The sequence below is a fragment of the Musca domestica genome, unplaced genomic scaffold (genome assembly GCF_030504385.1).
Source record: "Musca domestica strain aabys unplaced genomic scaffold, Musca_domestica.polishedcontigs.V.1.1 32, whole genome shotgun sequence".
Lineage (NCBI taxonomy): Eukaryota > Metazoa > Arthropoda > Insecta > Diptera > Muscidae > Musca > Musca domestica.
In genome coordinates this window covers 3,215,298-3,232,584 of record NW_026712311.1, presented here as the reverse complement: position 1 = coordinate 3,232,584, position 17,287 = coordinate 3,215,298, and the positions used below count along the sequence as shown (strand labels likewise).

The 17,287-nt window shown below is 36.8% G+C and overlaps 1 protein-coding gene across 1 annotated transcript; it reads left to right on the top strand.

Moving 5' to 3' along the window:
- The first annotated feature begins 100 nt into the window (after nucleotides 1–100).
- LOC101898874 (brefeldin A-inhibited guanine nucleotide-exchange protein 1) lies at nucleotides 101–8,800 on the top strand. Its single transcript, XM_005179714.4, has 4 exons — nucleotides 101–1,364; nucleotides 1,492–3,902; nucleotides 3,959–5,962; nucleotides 8,338–8,800. The coding sequence occupies exons 1-4, from the start codon at nucleotides 539–541 to the stop codon at nucleotides 8,473–8,475; spliced, it is 5,379 nt and encodes a 1,792-aa protein (XP_005179771.2). The 5' UTR covers nucleotides 101–538; the 3' UTR covers nucleotides 8,476–8,800.
- Nucleotides 8,801–17,287: the final 8,487 nt, after the last annotated feature.

The following is a 17,287-nucleotide window of genomic DNA, read 5'->3' as shown; positions in this document are numbered from 1 at the left end:
GAACAGCTGATTTTACAGCCCCCCAACGAAAAGCAATGCAAGATAAACACACCCAATACAATGTTGACAGGTGTTTCTACTGTTATCGTTGCACAAAGTCCACCACTAAAAACTTGACATTTATTGATGACGTTTTTTTCTCGCTCCGCTCTCATATGTGTCAATATATCGTGATAATTTTTTCTTCCTAATTAAAAAGGCAAAAAGTCAAATTATATCAATATATTTTTAATAGAATTTACACAAAAAACCGGAGAAAAGAAATAAATTTCATCAAAATGGAGGATATTGAGTAGATTTGAAGTGGAGAGCTGTAGAAAAACAAAAGGAAACGAGGAAAAGTGTTCTGGTTTACAATTGTCGATTGTGTGTGGAAATTGCTGTGTGCGTGTGTGTGTATGGTGGGCCAAGCAGCCACCTCTCATTGACACATCAAACCCAACAATCAATCCAACGACGACGATAGCGCACCACTTTTCAAACTTTTTTCATCATATTGAATTGAAATTTCATACACATGTAAAGACCTTGATGCATAATGCAAAGTTTCTCTACGAAAACTAAAGAAATGTTTATAGTGCGTGCTCTAGAGAAAATCCTTGCCGACAAGGATATAAAACGTTCCCAAAATTCACAGTTAAAGAAATCATGCGACACGGCATTGGAACAAATTAAGGCTGAGCTTATTAGTGCTGGCCAAATAGCAGAAGGTAATGAGCTCCCCTGTGCTGCCCTGCCGTTGCCGAAAAATGATGCAGCCAGTATTATTAATGCGGAGACTTATTTTCTGCCATTTGAGTTGGCCTGTAAGAGTCGTTCGCCGCGTATTGTTGTAACGGCTTTGGATTGTTTGGAGAAATTAATAGCATATGGCCATTTGACGGGAGCCATACAGGATTCGTCGAATCCGGGTCACTTGCTTATTGATCGTATTGTCAATACCATATGTGGCTGTTTTAATGGGCCCCAAACGGATGAATGTGTTCAGCTGCAGATAATAAAAGCTCTGCTGACAGTGGTCACTTCGCAACATGTTGAAATACATGAAGGAACTGTTTTGCAAGCTGTCCGCACTTGCTATGACATCTATTTGTCCAGCAAGAATTTGGTTAATCAGACAACGGCATGTGCTACCCTTACACAGATGTTGGATGTCATATTTTCGCGTATGGAAAACCAGGTATACGAGGTAGCTGCTCAGGCAGCATTGGCAGCTTCGCAGGCGAATAATGGCCACCATGATGCGAATACATCGCAGGCCTCCGAGGCTAGCTGTAGTGTGAAGAGTAGTGTTGGCGGTAGCACCGATGTCGAGGAGACACCAGAATCCGTTGCAGCTGCAGTGGTGGATGAAATATTGAATGGTAAGATAATAATTTGCAGGGCGTCCGGTCGTGATAGAGACCACCAAAAACTTTAATTTTTTAAAAAATATGAAACACTTGCCATTTTTAAGAATTACTTAAAAACTATCTCCTTTTGCTTTTGCAGCTGCCATAGTAGAAGTTCTAAAGGAGACCGGTGCTCTTGAAGATAACTCGACAGCCGAAGAAGAACAAACAACTCCAAATAACATCAGTGGAAATGCTAACAATACCAGTACCAATAATATATCCACAACTGGCTCGGAAGGTACTGGTAACAATCATATGGCATCAGATCAAAGTGGCCACAATCATCAGCAAAATTCCGAGGAAAGTGTTGAAGTCCACAGTGAAAATGATGCTGTGGTTACGGCTAAATTTACACATGTTCTGCAGAAAGATGCTTTTTTGGTTTTTCGAGCTTTGTGCAAGTTATCCATGAAACCATTGCCAGAAGGACATCCCGATCCCAAATCCCATGAACTGCGGTCAAAAGTTCTCTCACTGCGCCTACTATTGTCGATTTTACAAAATGCTGGTCCCGTATTTCGATCCAATGAAATGTTTATTATGGCCATTAAACAGTACCTGTGTGTGGCCTTGTCCAAGAATGGTGTTAGCCTGGTGCCCGAAGTGTTTGAATTGTCGCTGTCGATTTTTGTGGCACTCCTTTCGAATTTCAAAATTCATTTGAAAAAACAAATTGAGGTATTTTTCAAGGAGATATTTTTGAATATTTTGGAGGCCACTTCAAGTTCATTTGAACACAAATGGATGGTTATCCAGGCCTTGACAAGAATCTGTGCCGATGCCCAGTCTGTGGTCGATATCTATGTAAATTATGATTGTGATTTTCAAGCTGCTAATCTCTTCGAAAGACTTGTCAATGATTTGTCCAAAATTGCTCAAGGTCGTCAGGCTTTGGAACTGGGTGCTAATCCCATGGAAGAGAAATCCATGCGTATACGTGGCCTGGAATGTCTGGTGTCCATTCTAAAATGTATGGTAGAATGGAGTCAAGATCTTTATGTAAATCCCAATATGCCTTCCTTGAATGCCCATGAGGGCACAGCTACAGCCCATAATAGATCGGGCCATTCCGTAGACTTACAATCCCCCACAGATAATGCCGATGCCGTATCTCATACAAATACCCTGGGTATACGTTCAATTCATGGCGGTTCGAGTCACAGTTTAAATTCCTATGGCAGTGTTAAAAACAATGAAGTTCTCGATTTACCCGAAGCCCTGGAGGAGAGAAAAATGCGCAAAGAAGTCATGGAGCAGGGCATAGAGTTGTTCAATCGCAAACCAAAAAAGGGTATACAGTTTTTGCAGGAAAAACAGCTGGTGGGAGCCACACCCAAGGACATAGCCAAATGGCTGCATGAAGATGATCGTCTGGATAAGACGGCCTTGGGCAATTATATTGGAGAAAATGATGATCATTCCAAGGAGGTTATGTGTGAATATATTGATGCTTTTGATTTCACTTCTCTAGAGGTCGTTGCAGCTTTGCGCATGTTGCTGGAGGAGTTCCGCCTGCCGGGAGAGGCACAGAAAATTGATCGTCTCATGGAGAAATTTGCAAGTCGTTACTGTGAATGTAATCCCAATAATCCACTGTTCCAGTCGGCCGATACCGTCTACGTTTTGGCCTTTTCCATTATTATGTTGACCACAGATCTGCACTCACCGCAAGTCAAGAACAAAATGACCAAGGAACAGTACATCAAATTGAATCAGGGTATCAGTGATAGCAGAGACGATTTACCCGTCGACTATTTGTCTTCGATTTACGATGAAATCGCTGGCCATGAAATTAAAATGAAAAATACCGTGGTAAATAAGCCCGGCAAGCAGATAATTGCCAATGAGAAGAGGCGCAAGTTGTTGTGGAACATGGAAATGGAAGCGATTTCCACCACGGCAAAAAATCTCATGGAATCTGTATCCCATGTCAAATCACCATTTACCTCGGCCAAACATCTGGAACATGTTAGGCCCATGTTCAAAATGGCATGGACACCGTTTTTGGCAGCATTCTCTGTGGGTCTGCAAGATTGCGATGATCCCGAAATAGCCTGCCTTTGTTTGGATGGTATCCGATGTGCCATACGTATTGCTTGCATCTTCCATATGACATTGGAACGTGACGCCTATGTACAGGCATTGGCCCGGTTTACCTTGCTTACGGCCAATTCTCCGATCAATGAAATGAAGGCGAAAAATATTGACACGATTAAGACGCTGATTATGGTAGCTCATACGGATGGCAACTATTTGGGTTCCAGCTGGTTGGATATTGTTAAATGCATAAGTCAATTGGAATTGGCCCAGCTGATTGGTACGGGTGTAAGGCCGAAATTTTTGTCTGGTGCCCAGACCACACTCAAGGATACCCTGAATCCCAGTGTCAAGGAGCACATTGGCCAGACAAGCAGTCAGAGTGTGGTGGTTGCAGTTGATAGGATTTTCACCGGTTCCATTCGTCTGGATGGTGATGCTATTGTGGATTTTGTTAAGGCCTTGTGTCAGGTATGTTGGAGATTCTATTTCGCATGAGATATTTTATCAATTTTTTGTTCTTTCAGGTCTCCGTTGAGGAATTGCAAAACACGCAACCACGTATGTTCTCCCTGCAAAAGATTGTGGAGATTTCCTACTACAACATGGAACGTATCCGTTTGCAATGGTCCCGCATCTGGCAAGTTTTGGGTGAACATTTCAATACGGTCGGCTGTAATATGAATGAGGAAATCTCCTTCTTCGCCCTGGACTCTTTGCGCCAACTTTCAATGAAATTCATGGAAAAAGGAGAGTTTGCCAACTTCCGTTTCCAAAAGGATTTCCTGCGACCCTTTGAACATATTATGAAAAAGAACCAGTCACCGGCCATACGTGATATGGTCGTGCGCTGTATAGCTCAAATGGTGAACTCCCAGGCCCGCAATATTAAATCGGGTTGGAAAAATATCTTTTCAATTTTCCATTTGGCAGCGGGTGATCATGAGGAAGCCATTGTAGAACTGGCCTTTCAAACTACCGGCAAAATTATTGGCGAACTGTATCAGAAACAATTTGCCATAATGGTTGATTCCTTTCAGGATGCTGTCAAATGTCTATCTGAGTTTGCGTGCAATGCCCGATTCCCTGATACCAGTATGGAGGCGATACGTTTGGTGAGGACATGTGCCCTGTGCGTTCACGAGTCCCCCCAATTGTTTGCCGAACATGCCGGCATGGAAAATGATATTTCCGTTGCTGAAGAAGATCGTGTGTGGGTGCGAGGCTGGTTCCCCATGCTGTTCTCCCTGTCGTGTGTTGTAAACCGTTGTAAACTGGATGTGCGGACACGCGGCCTCACGGTGCTCTTTGAAATTGTCAAAACTCATGGTGATAGCTTCAAACCGAATTGGTGGAAAGATTTATTTAATGTGATCTTCCGTATATTCGACAATATGAAATTACCTGAACATGTTACCGAGAAATCCGAATGGATGACCACCACCTGCAATCATGCTCTGTATGCCATCATCGATGTGTTTACACAATATTTCGATGTCCTGGGCCATCTGTTGCTGGAGGATTTGTTTGCCCAGCTACACTGGTGTGTTCAACAAAATAATGAGCAATTGGCCAGGTCGGGTACAAATTGTTTGGAAAATCTGGTAATTTCCAATGGCTTTAAATTCAACGAAGCCACTTGGGATAAAACCTGTCAATGTATATTGGACATATTTAATGCTACCTTACCTGGAGAGCTATTGACTTGGCGACCAAATCCTCAGCAACAACAGCAGATGCAAATCCAAATGCAGCAGCACCAGCAGCAGCAACATCAAATGCAAAACTCAACAAATCTACAGAGAAAAAATTCCCAATCGCGTAGCAGTGGTGATGGCCTTAATCGTTCATATTCCCAACATTCCGTTTATAGTCATACCGGCAGTTTTGATGAGGACAACACACTTTCGAGTCATCATCATCATCCCCAACACACTGTGGTTCCTGTTGTGCCCCAAAATCCAGCTCTCTTCGAGAGTCTCAACATCAAATGTGTTGTACAATTGGAACTGATACAAACTGTAGATAATATTATATTCTTCCCTGCCACATCGCGTAAAGAAGATGCCGAAACATTGGCGCAGGCCGCCGCTGATTTAACCGGCAATTGTCCGACACAAGCCATATTGGATTGTCAACGTGAAGAACAGGGCATGTATAGTTATTTGCGCACCCGTCAGCTGTTAACTCTGGCCGATTGCCTAATGCAATCGCATCGTTTCGCCAAACGTTTCAATGCCGATCAGGAACAGCGTAACATACTGTGGCGGGCAGGCTTTAAGGGTTCGATCAAGCCAAATTTACTGAAACAGGAAACGGCTTCGTTGGCATGTGTTCTGCGTATATTCTTCAAAATGTATGGCGATGAGAATAGACGTAGCGATTGGCCGGGCATTGAGCAGGAACTGGTGCAAGTGTGCAAGGAGGCATTGACCTACTATTTAAGTTTACAGAGTGAGGCACATCGGGATGCATGGACATCGTTGTTGCTGTTGATTTTAACGAGATTACTTAAGATGGCCGATGATAGGGTAAGTAGCTATTGTGTATTTGAATTTAAAACCTTCCTGAACGGCGAGAGGGCATCTATATATCACTTGTAAGAGGTTAGATAATTGTGGCTAAAGACTTCCAGTATTCTTGCGAGAATATATTTTTTAGAGCTTTGGAGGACAATTTCTTTGGAGGGCGTTTTCTTTCGAGAATATAATTTTTAGAGCTTTGAAGGGCATTTTTATAAAATCAGCCATATGGCTGAAGAGGGTATAAAACATTTGATACGGCCAAAACCTGCCTCATCGAAATAACGGTTTTAGGCCCTGGGCCTCTTTGGATCAAATCCGTTTCAGGACATTTGGAGTCGATCTAGCGATGTCCATCCGTCTGTCTGTCTGGCTGGTGCGCACTATAACCCTCGAAGGGAGTATCCGATTTGATCTGAAACTTGGTACATCGTAATATTTTTGTCAAACTTAGATCGATCTCAGAGATGGGCAATATCGGTTCACTCCTTCTGGTACCTCCCCCACAATATGTCAACATTTTCAGAGAAGATAATTTCCAGCATAGAAAGAGAAAGGATAATCCGATTTTGCTCCAACTCCTAATATTTGCATCAGTGCTAGGTCAGGTGCGAAAATTGACAATACCTCCCCCACAAAGGGTCAACATTTTGAATAATTATAACTCTTGCAAAATGTTGATGTAGGTGTCCGATTGTTCTTAAATTACACATATCACAATATTTTTATTAAACCAAGGTCTGGTGTTAAGACGGAATATAACGGTTCATTCCTGCTGGTACCTCCCCCACAAAGGGTCAAAATGTTGAATATTCATGAAGCTCTTACAACGGGAAATTTACATCCGATTCCATGCAGACTTAGTACATTTCAATATTTCCATCAACACTTGATCTGTTATAACGATGGTGGAGATCGGACCATTGCTTCTGGTACCTCCCCCACAAAGGGTCAAAGTTTTGAATAACCAAAACGGTCATAAAATTCGAAATAAGCATCCGGTTCTCTTCAAATTATACACCTCACAATATTTTATTAAACCAAGATCTGGTGTGAAGATGGGATGTATTGGTCCACTTCTTCCGGTACCTCCCCACAAAGGGTCAAAATTTTAATTATAACTCTCATAAAATGTTGATATAAGTGCCCGATTGTCTTCAAATCACACACATTAAAATATTTTTTTTAATCAAGGCCTGACGTGAAGATGGAATATATTGGTCCATTCCTTCTGGTACCTCCCACACAAAGGGCCAAAGTTTTGAATAACCAAAACAATCATAAAATCCGAAATAAACATCCGGTTCTCTTCAAATTACACACCCCACAATATTTTTACTAACCCAGGGTGTTTGAAGATGGAATGTATTGGTCCACTCCTTCTGGTACCTCCCCACAAAAGGGTCAAAATTTTGAATAATTATACCTCTTATAAAATGTTGCAATGTTTTCAAATTACACACATCACAATATTTTTATGAACCCAATGTCTGGTGTGAAGCTGAGATGTATTGGTCTACTACTTCTGGTACCTCCCCCACAAAGGATCAAAATTTTGTATATTCATGAAGTTCATAAAAAGGGAAATTAACATCCGATTCCATTCAGAATTGGTACATCCCAATACACAATCTGTTATAAAAAATCGGAAAATTTCCTCTGGTACCTTCCCCACAAAGGGTCAAAGTTTTGAATAACCAAAACGCTCAAAGAAAGCGAAATAACCATCCAACTCCTTCTGGTACCTGACCCACAAAGAGTCACAATTTTCAATAGTTTTATCTGTCAGAACTTGCGAAACAAGTTAGCGGTTCCTTACAACCTGAGGTAAATATGAAATTTATGATTTTGCATGAAATTGGATATATATGTTCGATTTCCTTTAATGGAATATCTCGGTACCTCTTTTCCAAAAATTTGCAAATAGTATAGAAGGTAGTCGATATTGTCCAAATCTGGCTCGTTGTAATATTTATATCAGTCTTATGTCAGATACGAAGGGTCAACAGTTTAAATAAGCATAACTCATGGCTGGGGGTATACAGGGAGAGATGAAAAAAACTGCAACCAAATTCAGATTGCTGTCATTATAAAGCCACTCGTCCGACAGCTGTTAAAATTATTCCAGTGACAGCTCATTATTATTGTTTACAAGCATACAAAAGCATTCTGGTGAGAATTTTTCAGAAAAAAAGTTATTCGTGATGGAATTCAAGCGTGAAAGTTTGATTTCTTTATATTTGGCTGGAAAATCCCATAAAGGGTCAACAGTTTGAATAATCATAACTCCAGGCTCCGGTAAAACCGACTGATACTATTTTATTTGTTAAAAAAACACTCATATTTCAAATATCACTTTCCCCCTTTTATTTCTTTGTTTCCAGTTTGCCACCCATGTCTCCAACTACTATACGTTACTGTGTGAAATGATGTGTTTCGGTATGAAACCAGAATTACGAAGTGTCCTTAGACGTGTATTTTTGCGTATCGGTCCTGTTTTTAATATATCTAATGCAAAATAGTGTTTAATAAGACAACGGTACAGCAAACAACCCCAACAACAACAGTCCATTGGTAAAAAGTATTCGAAACGAGACGATATATAAATTCGAAAAGAAATTAATAAAATTTAATAAAATTTAAACATATAAATATATACAAAATAAATAATAGTGTTTCTAAAACTAATAATAATAATAAAATTGAAAAAATATTATGTATTTATATATAAAGGAAATATATTTATTCGCGACAATGGAATGTAGATTTAAAAAATTTTTTTTAGTTTGTTACCTGTTCTCCCCAAAATCAAAATGGAAATATAATAATATTATACTAAGAAGGATATTTCTAATAATTATTTAGTTCGATTTGAATTGCTTACATTATTTAAGGTTTGAATTCAAATTTAGTTAATGTCATTTTTATTATAAATTTACAATAGAAGTTGTGCTTACCGGGAGTTGATTTTCTTGTTTAATAGACATATTACATTTGGTTTTTTTCTGTTATAAAATACTACAAATCAATGAACCCTAAAGTCTCTATACGTGCCTGTGGTCATTGTCCATTTTCAAAAACAAAAAATTATATAAAATATTATTAATTATAATAACATACCACACAATTATTAAATAACTAGTCCCCATGCTTCGTATTCCCCTTTTTGTTTGGTTTTATTTTCCATGAAATTTAGTCTTTTTTGAGACAGTTCATCTATTCCAAAATTTGGTCGTTCAAAGCCCGTATAAAAAAAGAAATTGAAAAATATTTATTAAATTTGTAATATATGAAAATAAAGTAAACATAACCTTAAAACTTCATAGGATATTTCCCATAAGTATTTTAACAAAAAACAAAACGAGTGATTGGTTAATACAACAATATTATATGTGATTCTTTATTAGCAAAATACTGTATCTCTCAGCAGGAAGTATAAAAAAATATATATGGTAACCAAAATATATATAAAACTCAACCCTAATATACATATAGGCATTTCAATAACATAAAAACAAATCACGAAGGTGATGACGACAAGTTAAGGTACTATGAGATGATTACAAATTCGGAAAAATACATTTTTTAATTTTTCTTTTTTTTTTCATACAATAGTAAAAATATTTATTAACAAAAAATATATAAATTGATAAAATGGACTATTATTAAATTATAAATAAAAAATACAGAATAATCGTATATTTAGTTATAGATTATAAAAAAAGTAATGATAATAAACAAATTAAATAAAAAAACTGTAAAAATAAATTTAAAACAATATAACTAAAAACGTACATTTATTCAATAGAACAAATATTCATGCAATAAATCATAAATACCTAAATACTATAAAGAAATATTTTAAGAATATTAAAAAAATAAAGTTAATGCCTTATAAATATGTATGTATGTATGTAAATGAAGTAGTATTCGCATCATTGAAATTATATTTTTTTATTTGGAATTTTGTAAACAGATCTGGAGATCTGCATTTGTAAACACACATTTCAATTTTGTAGTTCAAACATTTGAATTGTCATAAATGTACTGTTGATAAAAAATGAAGGCTCTTCCATGGTACAATAAAAAGGTAAGGTAGAGCCGTCAGCTGATTACATTTTTTTTCTATGTGTGCCCGACTTCTGACAATTTTGTGTATGTATTTGTTGTTTTGATGAAAATGAAAACAAAATATTTTCAAAATCAATGATTGGAAGACGCGTAAATTGCGAGACGTGCATTAAAGCTATTCGCCAGTCTTGCCATTGAAATTGAAAGATAGAACTTTTCAGATCATAATTTTGAAAAAAGAAAATCCAGGCATTTCATTAATTTTTCTCGCTGTTTAAGAGATTTTAAAAATGAGAAAAAATGCTGAGTAAATGAAAACAACTTGTTGCCTACAAATTTGACAAGAAGCGGGAATAGCTTCAGGGCTGTATTTCTGTAGTTTTACGAAGCTGTTCTACCTCCTTATTGTACCATGGGTTCTTCCATCTTCACTTTAACTATATTTACCCATTATCTATAGAAGACCATTCAAAGAGTTCCTGCGGATAGAAGATCGTAACAGATGGATATTTTTCTGCAGAAATCTATTTTAACGGTCTTCATTCTTTAAACCGCTTTGAATCGTTTTATATCTACAGGGTAAGATGAAAAAACTGCAACCAACATCAGACTACTGTCATTTCCAAAACATCCGTCCGACAGCTGTTAAAATTTTTCCAGTGACAGCTCATTATATTGTTTACAAGTGGCGTACAAAAGCATGTTGGGGAGAATTTTCCAGAAAAAAAATTATTCGTGATGGAATTTAAGCGTGATAGTTTGATTTCTTTATATTTGGCTGGAAAACCACAAGTGGTTATCGTTAGAGCACTCCAGCATTTAAATGGGAATAAATCTTTTGGTGTCTCGTACCATCACTCGTTACCGTGATACTGGTAGCGTAGCCCGACGTCAAGGTCAGAAATGGTTCGAAAGGTAAAGAAGCGACTTCGAATCGAAATCCGCGTCGCAGTGACCGAAAAATGGCTCGTAAGCTGCACATATCTCAATATTCCATCGAAAAATGAGCTCGGAGTAAAGCCATTGAAATTCCGATGAGAAAACATTCGTTGTCCAGCAGTTTGTAAACAAACAAAATTATAGAGTTTACTTGACAAAAAGATCAGCTGAAAATGTGCACCAAAACTCAAGCGCCGGCCATGGTGATGGTGTGGTGTGGGCCGCCATAACAGCCGATGGTCGCTCTCCGCTCGTATTAATCGAACATGGCATCAGAATAAATGCCGAACATTATCGTGAAAATATTCTGGAGGGTGTATTAAAGCCTTGGGCATGCAAACATTTTGACCGCAGACCTTGGACATTGCAACAGGACTCAGCACCATCGCCACCATCAGCACGTGCCACCCAAGAAAGGTTACAAAATGAGATTCCTCGCTTCATTTCCAGCGCACAATGGCCACCACCAAAATCTCCGGATACCAATCCGTTGTACTATTGTGTCTAGACTATTTTGGAAAGCAATGTTGGCACTAAAAAATACCAAATTGTCGATCACCTAAAGCAAGCAATACCACAGAGGAATATTCGGGCACCCTGCGACGGTTTCATTTGCCGTTTGAAGGCCAAAATTCGTGCCAAAGGTTACCAATTCGAACAAATCTACACTTATTCTAAAATTTGATGCTATTTCCGATATTTTTGCTTTCATTCAATAAAATTAAAAAAAATTGTACAAATTATCGCGTTTGAATTTTGAAATTAAAAAACTGTCGGAAATAGCATCAAATTTTACAATAAGTTTTGATTTGTACTAATTGGTCACCTTTGGCTAGAATTATGGCCTTCAAACGGCCAATGAAACCGTCACACGCTGGCCGAATGTTACTCTGCGGTATTTTGGCCCATTCACGCTTGAATTCCATCACGAATAATTTTTTCCTGGAAAATGCTCACCAAAATGCTTTTGTACGCTTGTAAACAATATAATGAGCTGTCACTGGAATAATTTTAATAGCTGTCGGACGAGTGGCTTAGAAATGACAGCAGTCTGAAGTTTGTTGCAGTTTTTTCATCTCACCTTCTTAGTTCCTTAAAAACGATTGTATCCTTTTCCTTCTTTTTATTGGCTGTACTATTGACTCATTTTGAATTTTTTCTTTTTCTTAGGAATTTATGCATTTATCCCCAAAAAATGGTATCAAGATTTCCAGAATTAAAAAACAATCCCATTTTTCAAAATTGAAATAATACAAATATAAAAAAAACACTCAAACCCGAACATTGAATGGTAAGTATAGATGATTTATGTATTAATCGAATTTGTACTGTAGAATTTCCACTTTAAATTTCAATTCTGTAGCAACTCGCTAAACCATTTTAGAAATCCTATTTGGTAGCTTAGTCTCTCTCGTAGATATTTTTTGGTTAAGTTCCAATGGTAATTTTTACTTTCCATTTTCAGAAAAAGTGAAAAAATTTTGTAAATTGTTGTTGTGTCAAATGAAATATGGAAATGAAAGAAACCTTACAGTCAAATTCAATTCAAAATCCTTTATCAAAAAAGTGCTACAACAGAATTCGAAATCATTTTCAAGAGAAATGAGATTATAAACAAAACGGGGTAAGTAATTCAGATTTTCTTTATATTTTCAACATTTATTATGAATTATCTTTAACCTCTGTCGAGGCAGGCTATATAGACGGTTAAAATATAATGAGATTTCATATTTATTGTTTAATTGTCGGGTATAAATTTTGACCAATACGAATTGAGGTTGACATTTCATCCATAGCTTTGTTTTGTCAAAATCGTTCTTGTTCTACCATTCTTCTATTGCCCCAAGGATTACAAGGAGGAATATTCTCAGCATTGATTCCAGCTTGATCTGATCGTCTTGTAAATTTTCGACATACCAGAATATGTTTCCTTAGAAAAAAAATTGAAAGGACCTGTCATCGAAACCATCGATAACATCCTGTTGTGGTAAATAATCAGTTCAAGAACGAATTGGCGCCCAACATTTCAAACATGGCCGTTGTTGTCAGAGTCTTATGTTTTTGACAATAAGTTCACGTGACAATCCATGGCCGATTAGAGCTCTCTTCACTCCGGGTCGTAGACACGACTATCATGAAAATGAAAACTTTGACTCCCACATAATCGTACCTCCCTATTTTCAGTATTTTGATGATTTTAGCGACATTATTCATTGGAATTGTTTCAAATTTGGTATTTGAAGTTCGTAATGGATACTACAGCCTAAGACAGAAAATTGTCTGTGTAGGTCCACGTCTTCGTATATCCTCCATTTAACGGCACCTCCCGATATTAGGTATTTTGATGAGTTTAGCGACACTATTCACCTGAAATGTTTGAAATTTGGCATTTGAAGTTCGTAATGGATACTACAGCCTAAGACTGAAAATTTTCTGTGCAGGTCCACGTCTTCGTATAGCCCCCATACCATGCTATCTCCCGATATTCGGAATTTTGATGATTTCAGCGACATTATTCACCGGAATTGTTTCAAATTTGGTATTTGAAGTTCGTAATGGATGCTACAGCCTACGACAGAAAAATGTCTTTTCAGGTCCACGGCTTCGTATAGCCCCCATAATCGGCACCTCCCGATATTCCATATTTTCATGATTATAGCGACATTATTTACCGGAATTACAAATTTGGTATTTGAAGTTCGTAATGGATACTACAGCCTAAGACAAAAAATTGTCTGTGCATGCCCAGGTCTTCGTATAGCCCCCATTTAATGGTACCTCCCGATATTCGGAATTTTGATGATTCTAGCGACATTATTCACCGGAATTGTTTCAAATTTGTTATTTTTAGTTCGTAATGAATACTAAAGAATATGACAGAAAATTGTCTGTGCAGCTCCACGGCTTCGCATAGGACCTCCCGATCTTCGGCATTTTGATTAATTTAAGTACTTATTCACCGATTTGTATACTCTACACCACAAGGTGGTCAGGGTGTTGTCTTTGTGCATTTGTTTGTAACAGGCAAAAGGAAACGAGATAGACCCATAGTTCCTTTTGATGATCCGCATAGAATCACGTTCTGGGTCGATTTATGCATGTCCGTCCGTCTGTCCATGTATTTTTAAAAACAAAGTACAGTTCGCATTTATTGCCCTATCCAGATGAAATTTTGCACAAATCATTTCTTTGGCCCAAGGACGAATCCTATTGGAATTGGAGATAATCGGTCAAAATTTAGATATAGCTCCCATATATATCTTCGTCCGATTTGCTTTTTATTGTGCACCAAACGTGTAATATCAGTCCGAATTGTATGGAATTTTGCACTTACGATCTGATTGTATGCCAAAAAATAATTATGCCAAATTTGATCGAAATCGGTTCAAATATAGCTATAGCTCCCATATATATTGTTTATCCGATTTGTTATTTTTGTCCTCCGCAGCCGTAATATGCACACTGTAACAACAATATTTGGGGAAAAATATCAAATACAGCTCAGAAATACATTTGCTAAATTTTATCGAGATCGGTTCAGATTTGGATATAGCTCCCATATATAACTTCGTCCGATTTACCTTTTATAGTGCACCAAACGTCTAATATTTGCCCAAATTGGATGACATTTGACATTGAATTGAGTCTAGAAGCTAGTATGTCAAATTTGGTGAAGATCGGTTCAGATATAGCTATAGCTCCCATATATACTGTTCATCCGATTTGTCACATTTGCCACAGCCGAAATATGCACTCCGTAACAACCATATTCAGGGAAATATATCAAATACAGCTCAGAAATACCTTTTCTAAATTTTATAAAGATCGGTTAAGATCTGAATATAGCTCCCATATATATTTTTATCCGATTTCAAATTAATTGTGCACCAAATGGGCAATACAAGTCCGAATGTAAAAGATACAAATGCTTCGGCATATTTAGTCCTTTGAACTTTAAATTATAATTATAATCATAGCGGGTATGATTGAATTCTCCCATAAAAACGTTTAATTGTTATGCGCAGCTCTACTAAATTAGCAAAGTGGTGTAGGGTATCATAAAGTCGGCCCCGCCCGACTTTAAGACTTTCTTTACTGTTTTTTTTTTTTCAAATTTCGCATTTGAATATTGTAATAGCTTATGACAAAAAAAAATAGCCTATGCAGGTCCGCGTCGTCGTATAGACCTTAATATAACGGCTACATTCGGAATTTTTAAGATTTTAACAGAATTTTTAACGGATTTTATTTATTTATTTTTTTTTTTTTGAAAATTGCAAAATTCGTTTCAAATTGTGAAGGGTATTCAAAGTTCGTCCCGACCGAACTTACAGCTTTTTTACTTGATAAATATTGAAACCTTGGTTCAATTACAAAGGTCATCCCATACAATCATTGGATTACAATTGTGAAATTTATATTTTCTAGTTATGCCCTACAACTGACAACAAATTTACATTTTTCTGAACAAAAACTTTTACGAAAAAGCCAGCCTATGACATTAACACTTTTAATCTCCTTCAGGTGTTTCTGTGGTACCATTGACAAATAATACTTTCCAAAAATTAATTTTCAAAATTTTGTAATTAAAAAAAATGTTGTTTAGTGTAGTCGTATATGCATACAGGTATGCACATATACAATCTATGTTGATTTTTTATATGAAAATGCATTTTTTTATTTATCCCTAGTCGTTTGACGTTAAGAACATATTTGGCAGCCAAAAACAATAAAAAATATTATCATTTAATATAAAAAATAATAATAAACATATCAAAATCTCACACCGCGTCTGGGCAGGCTGGCAAAAAACAAAAAAAAAAAATGAAAACAAACAAAATCTAATTGGACAGACACACTGCTAAATATCTTAATTGATATTAGTTGAGCATCGTCTCGCAAACGGCATCGTGCATTGCTGCCGCTTTTGTAGTCGTTGTTGTTGCTGTTGTTCTCCACACAGACAACAAAACACCACCGCCGACCGTTATGCGCGAATGAATGACTTTGGAAAAAAATGTGCCTCAAATTCAATCATCTCTAATCGAAAAGTGGCAAAATGTTAATTAAGTTAAATAGATTTTGTGTAAATAGCAATCAAATCGTCGAAACACACTTAATTTCAATTGTTGCAAAATGTGTGTGTGTGTTTTTGTCGTCACAGGGAAAAGAAAAATTGAGAACAAATTTTGAAATGTGAGACGCGTGTTGAACCAATAACATTTTTTCAGGCGATCGCCATTAAATGGGAAATGTAAATTCGGAAGTTATAATTGGAAAAAATCAAAGTTTTTTTTTTTAATAAAATTTTTTTTTTTTTTGATAAAAAAAAAATTGTCTGAAAGCGAGACATTGTGTATCAAAAACAAGTTAAAATTTATCGGTCGATTTTGCCGACGTATGTATACTCTCAGCCGTTTTTCGATTATTTAAAAATATTTTGACTTCTGTTAAGATTACTCAAATTGTTCAACATCTATGGAATAGAGTCTGAAGAAATGGGCCAATATTGTCCATTTCGTATCGGACCTGAAAAAATACGATATAAATTTAGCGAAGTGCCAGATTTGTACTGTATCGAATATTTCCTTCACTTTATATGAGATATGTGATAATATTTATAAGATGTTAAAATGTGCGTGAGGTACCAGATATAGTCGGCCGAAATATTTTATTATATACTTCGTCTACTACAGGTAAAAATATTGGTATGGGTTAAATTACAAGAAAATCGAATGTTTATATCTAATTTTATGCGAAATCAAAAATTCCATATTCATCTCAGGTTTCTGAGTATTAAAGAATCACTGACTTGTTTCGCAAATTATGACAGATAAAAGTATTGACAATTATGACCCTTTGTGGGTGAGGTACCAGAAGGGGTATCACATTCACACAGACCTTGTTTTAGCAAAAATATTTGTATGTTTGAAATTTGAAGATAGTTTGATGTTTATTTTCGCTTTCTTTGCGGGTTTTGGTTATTTAAAATGTTAACCCTTTGAGGGGGAGGTACCAGAAAGAATGGTCCCTTCTCTACCATCTTTACAACAAATCTTGTGTTGATGGAAATATTGAGATGTGCCAAGTCTGAATGAAATGAGGTGTTAATTTCGTGTTTTATGACCTTCATGAATATTCGAATTTTTGACCCTTTGTGGGAGAGGTACCAGAAAGAGTGGACCAATACATCCCATCTTCACGCCAGACCTTGGGCTAGTAAAAATATTGTGAGGTGTGTAATTTGAAGAGAACCGGATGCTTTTTAGGATTTTATGATCATTTTGGTTATTCAAAACTTTGACCTTTTATGGGGGAGGTACC